This window comes from Macadamia integrifolia, unplaced genomic scaffold, assembly GCF_013358625.1.
Source record: "Macadamia integrifolia cultivar HAES 741 unplaced genomic scaffold, SCU_Mint_v3 scaffold2092, whole genome shotgun sequence".
Taxonomy (NCBI): domain Eukaryota; kingdom Viridiplantae; phylum Streptophyta; class Magnoliopsida; order Proteales; family Proteaceae; genus Macadamia; species Macadamia integrifolia.
In genome coordinates this window covers 48672-63060 of record NW_024868506.1, presented here as the reverse complement: position 1 = coordinate 63060, position 14389 = coordinate 48672, and the positions used below count along the sequence as shown (strand labels likewise).

The 14389-nt window shown below is 38.4% G+C and overlaps 2 protein-coding genes across 4 annotated transcripts in view; both read left to right on the top strand.

Moving 5' to 3' along the window:
• The window catches only part of LOC122065686 (alpha/beta hydrolase domain-containing protein 17C), an 11323-nt gene extending 4106 nt beyond the window's left edge, over positions 1-7217 (top strand). The window contains exons 3-5 of the mRNA XM_042629531.1: positions 4112-4348; positions 4772-4819; positions 6445-7217. Coding sequence (XP_042485465.1) covers positions 4112-4348; positions 4772-4819; positions 6445-6843 — 684 coding nt within the window. The 3' untranslated portion in view covers positions 6844-7217. The remainder of the gene's footprint in view (positions 1-4111; positions 4349-4771; positions 4820-6444) is intronic.
• Positions 7218-12863: 5646 nt separating this feature from the next.
• The window catches only part of LOC122065685 (probable protein phosphatase 2C 15), a gene marked incomplete at its 3' end in the record, with an annotated part of 3774 nt that continues 2248 nt past the window's right edge, over positions 12864-14389 (top strand). Inside the window, 3 exon segments of one of the 3 annotated variants that reach the window (XM_042629529.1) lie at positions 12864-13019; positions 13501-13568; positions 13769-14176. In XM_042629529.1, the coding sequence (XP_042485463.1) occupies positions 13964-14176 (213 nt within the window). 3 annotated transcript variants of the gene reach the window in all.

Sequence of the window (14389 nt, the reverse complement as noted above, 5' to 3'; positions counted from 1 at the left end):
AAAAAAAAAAAAAAAAAAAAAAAAAAAAGGCTCTTTAAACCTGGAACGTTGTAAATTTTTAACAACCACCCTGTCCAGCAGCCATCCCAAATGCTGCATATTTCTTTATTTTCATTGTTAACAATTTTTTTTTTTTTTTTTTTGGATGAATAAAAAAATCATTGCCAAAGAAGAACAGAACAAGCAAAAACAACATACAAGCATGGGCTTGTAAAATAGAAGGGGAGGGACCCCAAGAATTTACAATAAACAGATTTCTAGGGGAATCAATACACCGGTCTGGAGATCCAGAAATCTTTGAATTGACATCAAAGAGAATGGAATTCCAAATATGCTGGAAAGATCTAGCCTTGGAGGTCCACCTTCTAAGGTTACTCTCTAGCCAGATATGGGAGATAGCAGCACCAAAAGCTAAATTTCCCACCGAATCACAATAGGATTTCCTAGCAAAAGTCATGTCTACCCAGATCTGTTCTTTGTGAAAGGGTAGAATACTCCTTTTAGGCCAGCATTTGGCCAGTAAACTATTCCAAACTGCAGAGGAGAAGGGGTAGTTGAAAAATATGTGATCCACATCTTTAGAGGCATTCCAGCATAGGCAACCTTGGGTAGGGACTGCAATCTGCCAGCGGATAAGGAAATATTGCATGGGGAGGCAGCGGGTGAAAACTCTCCAGGCAGTGAAGACGGCTCCTAAACCAGGCCAACTTGCATCAGACTTTAATGCGGCCACGTGCCTTGATGAGGTTCCAAAATAACTTGGCACTGAAGAGACCTGATGAGGAAGCAGACCAGAGACAATATCCCCACTACCAATAGGCCTTCTAGGAATGCTGGGTAGAGCACTCCAGGTAGCAGTTAGAGGGGAGAGGGAGTAGGGAGGCCAACCACTGTCCTGAAAAATGTCATAAACCATGTCCAATCTACTATAACTAGAACTATAAATAGCTCTATCTTCGACAGAGAGAAGAACTCTGTGCAGGTGCCAGTGGTTGAGCCAGGATCTAGTAGAAGAACTGTCCTTAACATGATTTGATAATATTCCACCCATAAGCAAGAGGTCTGAGCTTCAGGATCTTCTTCCAAGCCCAGGAAGCATCAGGTAAGAATGGAGGAGTCCAAATGGAGTCGTCGTGCAGGGGGGAGATAGACCCCTTGGTGTTTGAGTTTGCGTTTTAGTTAGGCTGTATTAGGATTCTATAAGTCAAGTTCAGTTTTGAGTCAGCTTCCTTCATTATTTTAGTTTCCTAGTCAATTTAGGTTACCTAGTAAGAAATTGAGTTACGCCTTTCCTTCTTAGTGTTTTGAGTCTGTTTTTTAGTCTTCTATATAAGTTTGTTAGGGAGACCAGCATTGTACACGAATTTGATGAATGAAGTTTGGCTTTTGCTTTTGGTTCTGTGGAGAATCAGAATGGTCCTTGTTGTGGTGATTCACTAGGTGTGATTGGTGGTGAACCCAATCAGTACCATGAGGTGGGAAGCCCAGGTACTGTTCTTCTGTTCTATGATGCTCATTTGAAGATTATTAATTCAATATTCTGTTACTCCAACACCTGCAATCGAGCTTTAGTTCTGGATCCTGTGATATAGCTATCCTAATTTCACTAGGACTACTGGAATAAAGGTGATCATTCTACAGGTCTGATTCAAGTTCTGGTTTCAGAAATCTTGTATGGATTCTACACACTATTCTGTTGTCTAGTCCTGAATTTGCTGCATGGATACTGCAATCCTACTTCAAGTTGGATTCGATTATTTCTATTTGAAGGCCAGTCGATAACTGAACTTTAATGATCTGTTTCAACTTAAATCAATATCATAGATTTTCTGTCGGGCATATTAAATCTATAACTCTGAGCATTCATTTAATTCCTTGTTACACTAGGAATTGTCCACATCAGCAGATTTAACCATTGGATCTGGATGAGATTTTGGGTAGTGATTCTACTCATAAAAGAGGCACTCGACCAGACCTATACAACAACAACAACAGCTCAGCCTTTTTCCCAACTGGACCTATATGCTGATCTAATCTGTTGATTTGATTTTGTGTGATTTCTCTTAATTCTGGAAAATTATACTCTGCTATTGCCTACTGGTCCTGTTTTGGTACTGGTTTTTACATCCATAGTTGTCAAAGCGTCTAGGCGACCCAAAGTATTGGACGGGGCCTAAACGCAATGTGAAAACAAGGCTGCCTAGTTGATCAAGGCGCCTGCTTAGGCAACCAAGTTGCCCGCCTAGGCGACCAAGGTGATGCCTTGACAAGTATGTTTACATCTAAATCAGAATCATATTATTGAGAGCCATGGCCGCAGTGAATTAAGTCCCTCGGAGATGGCCTACATCCAAACTTTTCTTAATCAAGTTGCAAGAAAGTTGAGGCAACAAAGGAAACGGTTGGATCTAATTAAGCAAAGAATTGGCATACCAGAATCACTCTTTACTTTACATATTGATCTCAACTTTGCTCCTCCACAAGAAGGGAAGAGACCACCACTCAAAGAAAATGAACTTAAGGTCGAGGATAGACATGAAGAGATCACAGCGGCCTGCATCATCGAAGAAGCAGTGCTTGTTGATTTGAAGATGGAAGACTTACAGATAGAGGTTTCTAATATGGTGGTCAGCTCAAAGCAGACAAGACTAACAAGGTTGAAGTAGTAGTGGAAGATGAGGCCAAGAGTGAGGACAAAGTCAAGGACACTCTACAAGAAACTGTCAACAATCATGATGTTGTTATTGAAGTAGAGTTCATGTTACCACTTCAATTCTTCGACGAGAAAATCCCCAAGGTTGATGACTTATTCCTACTATATGTACACAACCAGAATTTTGTTCGGGAATGGTCAAGGTTGCTACTCACATGTTGTTTTCCCCTTATCACTACAAAATTTATGAACGAGTTTTGTCAAGTTAGGGAGAATTGATGCAAGATCCCAGATGTGGGTTTATTTTATTGGAGGCATGCCTCAGTAAGGAGGAGTGATATGATTCCAATTGAAGGAGTTACAAGAGCTAGGGGCAGGCCTAAAATGACTATAGGAGAAGTTGTGAGGAATGACATGCGTAGTTTGGGTCTTGTACCAAGTATAACCTCGGATAGAGCCTATTGGAGAGCAAGGATCCATGTAGCCAACCCAATTTAATTGAGATTCTCCAGACTTATTGGGCTGTGCCTCTTTCCTCTTATTTTATCTTTCATCTCTCACTTTTCATCTTGCATTCTTCATCTTTCATTTGTCATTTTCCACTTCTTATCTCTTTCCCTATCTGTCTTTCCTCTTCTCTTCCCCCCCTCCTTTTTTGGTTAGAATTCTGTTTATTTATTTATTTATTTTTGTTTGGTTACTTCCAACAGCTTCGGCAGATTGCTTCGCCCGTTCGTATTCGGTGCAGAAGCGTTCCATCAGTGAGCTATTACGCACTCTTTCAAGGGAAGCTGCTTCTAGGCAAACCTCTTGGCTGTGTCGGCACCCCTACCTCCTTTTTCACTGAGCGGTCATTTAGGGGCCTTCCATGTAGCCAACCTCATTAAGTTGGGAGAAGGCTTGGTTGTTGTTTTTACTTTTTACACATTATGACCTTGGTTATTGTTCTTTTAGAATTTGTATCTCCCCCAACAACCCCCCCCCCCCCAAAAAAAAAAAAAAAGGGTTGGGGGTGGGGGAGAGGGGGGGACGAAAAACAAAAAATTGAGAGCAACTAAATTATCTCAGTGGATTGAAGTTCACCAATTAACATTCCCAGGCCACAAAATGAGGGCTATTGATAAAGAATAAAATAAAAATAAGGACTGAACTGCACCTAGTCATAGATCTAACTGTTATATCTCTAAGTATTCCTATGAACTTATATTCTGTGCCTAGAAAATGTCCAATTTTATATGGCTAACAGATTCGTTAAATAACAAATACAAGATGATGGAACTGCCTCACTATAGCTATACTGTAAATTATGCCCAAATAATACATATTTAATACTTGGCAGATTTATATTTTATAGCTGGATAACTTTTATATTCTTGGGGTCATTCGGAGGAGATATCCTTGTTGCTATCATTTACCTGTTTTCTTGCAATAACCGTCATCTTTTGTTCTTTGAAACAGCCCTCTGAATCTAATACATATGCAGACATCGAGGCAGTGCATAAATGTCTCAAGGAGCAATATGGGGTAAAAGACGAGGATTTAATATTATATGGTCAGTCTGTTGGAAGTGGTCCAACTCTTGATCTAGCTTCTCGTCTACCAGACTTGAGAGCTGTGGTTCTCCATAGCCCCATCCTTTCTGGGTTGAGAGTATTGTACCCTGTCAAACGAACGTACTGGTTTGACATTTACAAGGTAATGCTGCACCTATAATATTATTTGTCATGACCATTTTGTAAAAGAATGGCAATGGGTTGGGTCAAACCCAGCCATGCCCCTAATATTTAGGTCTGGTTTGACCCTTCTGAGTTAGGGTTAGCTTTTGTATGCATAAGTGCTGGTGTCCTGTCCCTCTGCATTCTCATAGAACCTTCCCCCCACCCTTCCGGTGTGTTAATGGTTGTTTACTTTGCAAAAGTACATGCTCATGTGATGGGTCTAGAGCTTATCAGCATTTAATATCACAGCTATTAGCTGCCACATTTTCCCCTCCCAGACCCTGCGGTAGCGGGAGCCTCGTGCACTGGGTTGCTCTTTTAAGCTGATTTCCATCTTGAAGTTCAATGTGGTAAATGGAAACTTATTCCTTTTTTTTTTTTTTTTTTTCCCCTTTATCAGAATATTGACAAAATTGGCTTAGTGACTTGCCCGGTTCTGGTAATTCATGTGAGTAGCTTTCTTCATCTCATTCTTCAATATTTTGCCTTTTTTTTGGGTTCACTTAACCATCTTCATCAAGTGAAGGCTTTTCTATGTACTTTCTATTTCAGACCATTGGTAAACTGAGCTGTTAAGCTGGCTATGTAATAAGTGACTAGTCCCTTTCGCTTTATAATCAGATTTGTGCTTGTATCAAACAATACCATCATCTGGACATGCAAACACTTTTTTCAGTTTGCTTGGTAATATTTGAAAGAAAAAATATGATGTTAACAACCCTTCTGACTAAACTAAGCATCAAGGGTAAAAAAAAAAAGTTGTGTTTGTGTACCTGCATGCATATATGAAACACATTAAGATGAGAGGCACTCTCTTTTTCCCTCTTAAACATATATTACTCAAATCAAGCATCCTTTCCTCAAGAATAAAGTCATAATCATTACTCAAATCAAGCATCCTTTCCTCAAGAAAAAAGTCTTCATTCTGTTTACATAGAAGTTGAGCTTTCATCCATTTTTAAAGTTCTAATTTCTCATTGACAACTTGGGGGGAATGTTAGAATTACTTAATTTATAGGTAATTTTGTTGTAATTTTTAGATTAAAATGTATCTCTAGACTTGGATTGTTTGGAGTTGTAAAGTGACTCAAGTCAACTAAGCCTAAATTAGTCCTGCTTTGGCATCATTCTATCTAGGGACATATATTCTGTTGAAACAATCACAAGCAATCATCTGAAGCACGCTTTCTTCCCAGCCATAGTCTTCCTGGTCCTCCCCCTTGTCCTTTTTAACACCTTCAACTTGTGCCGCTTATCCCAAAAGCTCGAGCTTTTAACTAAGGGACACGACAATGTATTTCAACATACAATACCCCTTGGCACATGCAGACCCACACACACATATGGCTTTGCATGTGATACCAAGGGGGCAGACCCTGTAGGTGCACAACAACATATAACACAAACCCCTATCATTTACCAGGGATTAAACACCTAGCCGCCTCTCCAAAAGCCTGAGCTGTCAAGTAAGGGCCGCAACAATGTATATCAACAAACAACAACAAGAGCATTATGTATAAATGCTGTCATTAGTCTTCTTGTATGAGACTGAAGGATCTGAGGCTTCTGAACCACATTTCTCTTGTTTTCTCACCTATTGATGCTTATCCATATTTTTGCAGATGCATTCATTTCTAATTCTGCCCATTCCAGTCTTGCTACTGATTGATCTCAACATCACACCCAGGCTACTTACTAGCCCATCCATACATTGAGATATCTTTGTGTGAGAACCCTTGAAATTCTTAAGCTTGATTAGACCCTTTGCTATGTTTTCTTTGATGTTTCTTAAAGTAAAGATTATGTATCAATGATTGCTCTATTTCTTCCTTCCTTCACAAACTTTTTTTTTTTTTTGGGGGGGGGGGTGGGTGGGGGGTGTGTTGGTGTGTGTGGGACTGGTTAACGGGATTATGAGCACTATTTTACTGGGGAACCCTAAGCTAAATGAATAAAGCATACTCATTGAAAGAGCTTCCACATCAATAATGAGAAGTGCATAATACAACGATTACTTGTGACGGTTGTGTGGATTGTGAAATTTGTTGACTTCATTCTCTTGCTTTTCTTCAGGGAACAACAGACGAAGTTGTGGATTGTTCCCATGGGAAGCAGCTTTGGGAACTGAGCAAGGAAAAGTATGAACCCCTCTGGATAAAGGGTGGTGGCCATTGCAATCTTGAACTTTATCCGGAGTACATTAAACACCTGAAGAAATTTGTAGTGCATGTTGGTAAATCGAAGGCTGCAACAAATGGTTCTAAAGAAAGAATGGAAGACAACAATCAGAGTAAACAATCTGAAAGTGGAACTTCAGATGCATCTGAGATGGGATCTGATCGTCCTGAGGCCTCAAGAAACAGTTTAGATAGTAGACTTGAGAAGTCAAAGAAGACTAACAAGCCTGAAAAATCACGGATGAGCACTGACAATGTAGAGAGGTATAGGAGAAGAAAGGGCTTGGTCTGGTGATAACGACGAAAGAGTACATCCCTAATAATTTATGAGCTGAGAGCTGTGTGAGTAAGTATTCCTTGTTTCCTTCTGCTTCTGTTATCATATATAGATTATCAAGAAATTACCGAGTATGATTCTGCTCTAGATTTTGCAAATCCATCAATATTTCAACAGAAAGTGTGAGATATACAAGAAGCATAACTATGCTATCTATTAGAATCACATCTGAATCCATCAATGGTGTTTCTGGCAAATTGATATGTATCATCAGTTTATGACTAATGCTCCTACATTTCAAATAAACTAGCCTGAGATTAGAGGTGTTTCAAATCTGTTAACCAAACTGTGTATAATTATTGGAGAAGAGTATTCTGGGGCCTGTCATTTAATTGGGTTTTGTGCTGGAATTTCCCACTTTTGCAACTTGTTAAAGAGTACCACAGGCTAGTTAATCAATGATAATGGTTCATTGCCTGTGTGGCATAAACATTTTGGCCCCTTTTGTTAGGGCCCAACTGGGTCCATTGGGCCCTTATTCCTGGGCCCATCCACATCAATTGATCAATGCCACCACTAGGGGTCAGAGGAATCCTGATCACCTACCCTTGATGCTTCATGTACGGTTAGGTAATGACATCTATATTTATCTTATTAAATTCTACAACTAAATTCTTTGATTATAAGAAGAAAAATAGAGATTCTACTTGAAAAAAATGATTACCAATTTCAATAAGAGTTTAAGATAGCTGCATAATCATGATTAAATTATTCTCATTTTCCTTCCCTTTACTTGCAACCAAACGGAACTGAAAGAAAAGAAAAAACTGAAATAAGGGTCCATTTGATTATATTAATGGGTTCTTATTATGTTCAATGTTATGTGAAGAGCTTTAGGTCTTACTGGGGATATATTAATTTATCTTGTTAATATCTTATAATATTTAAGATCATAAGATTATCAAAGAAAAGTCTCTTATAGTAGTTTCTAAAGTGGGGTCGACCAGATCACCTGATGGATCCTATGGCCATCCTTGGCTTAAAATTGGGGAAATGGACCACAAGTCTGTAATATCAGATGTATCTAGAAATTTCAAATTGTGGACCACATGAAACCAAATTGGGACCATTGATTGAGTAGTGAAGAAACAAAATTGTCATCTATGGTTGGGGACATTGGTTGGAAGATATTAGTGCCAACAACATTCCTCACAAAGTAGGTAGTACATTGCCCAACCTGCGTACGTTATTACAATTTCCAACCCAGATTTAGCCTCTCCTTTAAAATAAAACCACCACATGCTGTTGATTTGTGGTCCAACTAAAACCAGGTAAGTTTTGGTTCAGCTTTTACTTCATCTAGGGATGTCAAACCCTAGCCCAACCAGTGAAACTGAACCGAACGGAACGAAGCTTATTGGTTTGGCCTGGATTGGGATTGTGAAGCCGAACCCAAATCGGACCGAACTAAAACCAATATAAAACCAATTAGAACCAATTCGAACACAAAAAATTATAGTTAAAAAATAAAAAATAAAAAATAAAAAATAAACCTGCATTTTCCATAACTGTGTTTGTATGTACATGGTAAAATGAATCCAAATTGAAAGTGAAACTGAAATCAATTCTTTCCTTATTGGTTTGGTTTTGGATTCATTCATTCTCACACTAAAATCGAATCTAACTGACCAGTTGGCACCCCTAACTTCATCACTAGAAGATATGACTCATGAATACAAGGGAATATGATGTTTTTTGCTATCATATATTGGGAAGATGAAATTTCACTCTCTCATTTATTTTCTATGGTTTTAAGAATTGTGATTCGATTGGCATGGGCTGAGACAAATTTGGATCAGAATTGATTGAGATTGATCTTGATTCTGACCTATCTGGCTCACCCAGTCTCCATACGAAAAAACCCTAGATGACAAGATTATACGGACTCTAGGACCAATCCAAGCCAATCCAGGCCGATTTTGATTAATCTCCTTTCAAAATTTAAGTTAGGGGGTCATATTTTGGTTGATTCTAATCGATTCCTTACCGATTCGGCCAAATTCTGATCCAATCTAAATCGGAATTGGTCGAGACTGATTTGGATCCCGGGTTTCTTAAATCTACATCTTCTTAATCTCATAAACTACATAAATTTTCAATTAGTGTCCAGCCAAACCAGGTGATCCTGGTTATTAATTAGACCAACAATTCAGGTGAGGGCTTTGACTTTGACTTTACAAAAATGCCAACTGTCTAATAAATCAAGCCTAACTAATCCTATGAGGTAAGCCACCTTGAGTTTGATTTTATGTCCATTCTGACCATCGATCTGAAAGCTTTATTGGAGTTTAGAACTCAACAATGAGAGACTTGGAAGGGAAGGAGGTTCACCTACTGTTTACTGAAAGGGAAATGCTAGCACCATTATTAATTGATCATATTACTATGCTCCAATAAGACTGACACATGTCACAATTACTAGCTCTTATGTGTTGTCATGCTCCCGTTGGAGCATTAGTGACTTCCCCATTACCACATTTATGCTTTGTACTAAGGATGTGAAAACTCGTTCCTCCAAACTGAATCAAATCATTTACATTGGAATCAATAAATTGTTTACTTAATAGATTCTCCTTTTATGGCAAGTTGGGCAAGGAGTTTTCAAATATCTCATTTAATCCTTTATTGCGAAATAGGGCGTTTGGTGTGTATCTAACAGCCAAAAATACTCAGGCACAGAGCCCAAGGTGATCGCACGCAATCTAGGACGTTTCTGAATGTTAGATGTGCATCAGACGCCCTGTTGTACGACTTTGGATCCAAGTCCTTTAATTCAATACCATCCTACTGGAATTTTTTTTTTTTTTTTTTTTTTTAATTACCAAATAAATTATGTAACATGTTGAATTCTATTTGTTCAGCACTCTAGACAGGAGTTCAAGTGGGTCACCAAAAGTGGTCTCTAATTGCATGATAGTTTGATTGTAAACCAAAAAATCTTGGTTGTTTAGGATTAATGAATTCTTTGGAGCATGATAAGGCATTTTTGGTTAAGCTAGATTGGAGATTAATTCTCTCTGCATTGTGGGGATTAGATTATTATTATTATTATTATTATTATTATTATTTTGGGTGGGGGGGCATGGGTATGGAATAGTATTATTAAAACTTTTCCTTCGTTAAAAATGTGATGGTTTGGTGGGTTGGCTATGGTTATAATATATGTATTTGATACGATCCCTGGATTTCAAAAATTAATAGTTTCACTATACCATTATATTTGGTTCCTCATCCATTGTTTTCTCAAGTCGGTGAACTAATTATAAATGGTACATGGAATGTTTCCCTCTTAACTTTCCTTTTTTATTCTTTTTGTTTTCAATAGAAATTCTGAGGATACCTGTTTTTAGAATTTGTACTTCAACGAAGAATGATATACTTACTACTCAATTATTTGCGGAACATATTGTTAAAAGCAATTATAGTTTGAATGTCACTGATAGCTTTTCAAAACTATGGAAACATATTTAGTCTTTATCTATTCATCCAAAGTTCAAGGTTTTATTTTCATTTTATTTTTCTTAAGGATAGTCTTTGTACAAAACTATGATTGTCTAATATTATGGATGTTGATATATTGTGTTGCTTCTTTTTTTTTTTTTTTGGGTAGAAATATATTGTGTTGCTTTTGTAAGAAGGAAAGGATTCGGATTTACATTTATTAGTTTCATGATCTTATTAAGCATGTTTGGGAGCTGGACCACTAAGCCTCCAAACTAAACATCTAAGTAATTACCTCTACTTTACTCCAATTATTCTATGATGTGTTATGTACTTTTTCCTTATTTAAGACCCAGATTCGAATTGTTCTTATGGTTGTTGTTATATTTTACTTTTTGTGGTTTACTAGAAGCCAAGTCATGTTTCAATATCTATATCACAATTCAATCAAAATAACTCAGTCAATTTCGTATTGTGGTTTTTCCCATATGTTGTCATTGAAATCCGTCTTAAGCCTCCTTTAGTCTCTGGAAAGAGGAGAAAACACAAGAGAGTGAGCATCGGGCAGATCCCGTGGGAGACTCTTCGATGCATATGTTAAACTTCTATGCAAATAGATAATTCTCTCAAGAATAGAAAAGAATCAGTCCCCTAGACTAGGATTTACCTGGATTTTTATAGTTGGAGATGCGGTTGTTGATCAAGAGTCCCAATTTGGTGGTTGTCTATCATAGGTGAGAGTCTAGCTCTTGTAGGAGTAGTAATAGGAAAGTGTTTTCTGGAGAGCCTCCTAGATATGCGAACTCCGCGTTCATCCGTCACCTCATGGGATTGGATCGAGATATCCGTTTGAGTGGGGTTGGGGGGGGGGGGGGGGGTGGATTGTGGCCTAGCAATGTCCCGCTCTAATTACTCATGTACCTTGAGTGACAAATTCCCTCAAGGGACTGTCGTTCGGCATTGGGTTTACCCAAGTGACCTGATCCACATGACCTAGCGGCCATAATTGAGGACCAGTTTGTCGATGTCCATCCTTAGTGTCTTCTCATTTGATGATGGGGATTGTGCTTGTTCCTTCTCTTGCTCGCTACTAGGGCAATCAGCTAACAAATGTCACCCCTCTTTGGTCCTCATTCGGCCCACCTTATCTTGTCTTCGGATGATTGCAAATATTTTCCATAACACCTTCTTTGACGATTCACCCTTATCAGCATTTTCAACTGTAAATTGTGTTTTTATGGAGGAATTTGTTGTTGTGAAATCCCAAGGATCATTACTTGTGGATCAAATGATTGTAATATGTGCTAAGCTATGATAAGAAAATTGGAGAGGAGAAATGGTGCTCCTTCTATGGCTATCTTGCCATCTCATATGGAAGATGAGTTAGTGATGACTGATGCTCCATGTAGGCCAAGATATCGTTTCTTTAGATTATTTTTACTTTTTTATTAGCTTGTAGGTATTTCTTTGTTAATGACATTGCCAAATGTGAGGGTGGGGGGGCTGGTTTTCTGGATTTTTCAAGCTTGTCTGTTGTACCCTATTTATTTATTTTTCTTTTTTTTTTAAATAGAAATAATCTTTTAATGAATAAAAAATCATCAATTTTTTTGAAATGATCATTTATACTTTTTTATAAGCCTCAATTACTTTAAGGATTTTAGGTTTATGGATTTACTAGGAGTGGACAAGAGTAAAAAATCAAAGGAATATTATAAGGATTTCACCAGGTTCAAAAGCAAGATTATGAAGAGGTGGATTGGCCTCCTCTGTAGTGCTCTACACTATGTAGTTTAGATCCAACGATTGGGAGCCTCAAACACGTTGCTCAAGTTATGGATACAACCCAATGTGCTCATAACCTTTGGATCCTACATGCGTGTTGCGTGACAGAGGATCTTTATCCATGAACAGGTAGTCATTAATTTGATTGTAAGCATGTGGTTGATTGGCTAGCTCGAGAGACCTAATAAGGTGGATTTTTTTTTTGTGTTCTATCCATTCATGATTGTCATCTGTGCCTTTTGTTTAGTTTTTTTATTCCTTAATATAAATTTGGGGAAAAAAGACGGCATTTGGACCATGTATCCATGCCCTCTCATATGAGAATATGGGATGGTAAAATGATCACCCTTCCCGTTTCCTTGAATGCTCATGCACGCACATTTATGCACGTAGCTCCTGTTTGGACCTTGGTAACCTGTGTCAGGCGTCAAGTTACAGGCAAAATGACCGTCTTATCCCACTGTGGGATTCCCACATGAAAAGTAGAAATTTTGTTGGTGTTGATATTCCTATAAATAATTACAACCATGCTGCCAGTAAAGGAACCTCTCAAGAAAAATAAAACCTAAAATCACACGGGGAAAAGACACGTGGCAGCTGTGAACCCCACAAGAGTTGAGGTGAAGTCTCACTCACCGATTACAGGCGCGAGTAGAAAACGAAAGGCAGAGAAGAGTAAAGAATCTTCTCACGGGAGAGTGCCGTGAGTCGCCCTGCATGTACGCGCCACGTAGCATACGATTCAGCAAGGGAGTTGTCTGCGTGAAGAAGAAGAGTATGCAGAGCGTCAGCGATTCTTATCAGATGCGAAGCTGAACCGCGTAGTAGACCACGAGGGGTCCCCACCAGTAAACGACAGAACCTGCGAAAAAAAAAAATAAAATTGGCACAAAGCTTCATAGACTATGGTTTGTTCATGAAAACGAAATTCTTCCATTGTTAATTTTTAATCAGTTCCTTTAAGCACGAAAGTTCTTTATTCTCTCCTTTTCTTAATTTAATGAAACCGACTTCTACCAAGTTGCAGATCTCTCTAAAAGACTAATTTTTTTTTCCCTTTTTTATTTTTTATTTTTAATTTATGGTTCAGTTTGTTGACACTTCACAAAATGCTTTACTCAGAAACTTATTTTCTCCATTTCTTTTTTGGGGTTTGGTGAAGGATGGTGGGCTCTACAGATGGGGACCTGGTTAGCTTCGAAGAAATTTGCGGTTTTTATTATAATGAGCTTATATTTTGTGTTTTCTTAAGTGAAGATCTGAGTCCAGAAAGTTTAGATTATTGAGTTTTACAGTTCATATCCTGTCATCATTCCGCGTTTCCGTGTCTTTTGATTTTTTCTTCTCTTTGTTGGTTTGCTACTGTGGCTGGTGTTGTTTCGTAATCAGATCTACATTTGGCTTCGTACGGTTGCACTTACAGGCATTCCTGTCTCTTCGAAGATTGTGAGCCCGAGGTAGTTCACTAATCCACATTTCCCCCTTCCTCGCCCCTTCTGTTCATATCTCTATCATTTGGGTTTGTTTATTTTTGGCACAAATCGTTGTTTTGTTTCTGGTTATGTTACATTTCCTTTTTCCGTTAATGCTACTAGTAGATCAGGTTGTGGAATGTTGGCTTGATATGGAAAATGTTGGATTTTTGTTCTTTAATTAGGGGGTTGATGTTTCTGGTGATTTGGAGAGTAGGGCATTTGTGATGTTGGAGGAAATAATTAGTTCGCGAATTAAGGAACCTCTAGGGGTTCATTCAACATAAGATCATGAGTTGGTGCACTCGGACGATGTCTTAAGATCGAAGGTTTAAGTTTTGGATGCTGTGAGTTTTGACCCAGAAACTGGTATAGTCAAAATGGCGTCGGCAGAGGGGAGGCGTAATCATCATCATCATAATCTTGTTCCACTTGCCGCCTTGATCAGCAGAGAGATGAGGAGTGAGAAGATGGAGAAGCCTAGTGTCAGATATGGTTCTGCTGCCCAGTCTAGAAAGGGGGAGGACTATTTCCTGGTGAAGATAGATTGTCAAAGAGTCCCCGGGAATTCATCTAATTTTTCTGTATTCGCAGTATGTAATCTGTCGTCTTCTTCTTTACTGCTTTATTTTATCTCTCATGGATGCTAAGATAATATGAATTTCTGCATTTGGGAGCTCAATTAGATCATTTTGATGCATCATTGCTACCATGATCTCTTTGCTTAGGAACGCTTACTTGAAACATGAAATCATGGGGCAATTTTAAGCCAAGTCTCCGCTTTTGCACAAAATGAGATATATGCC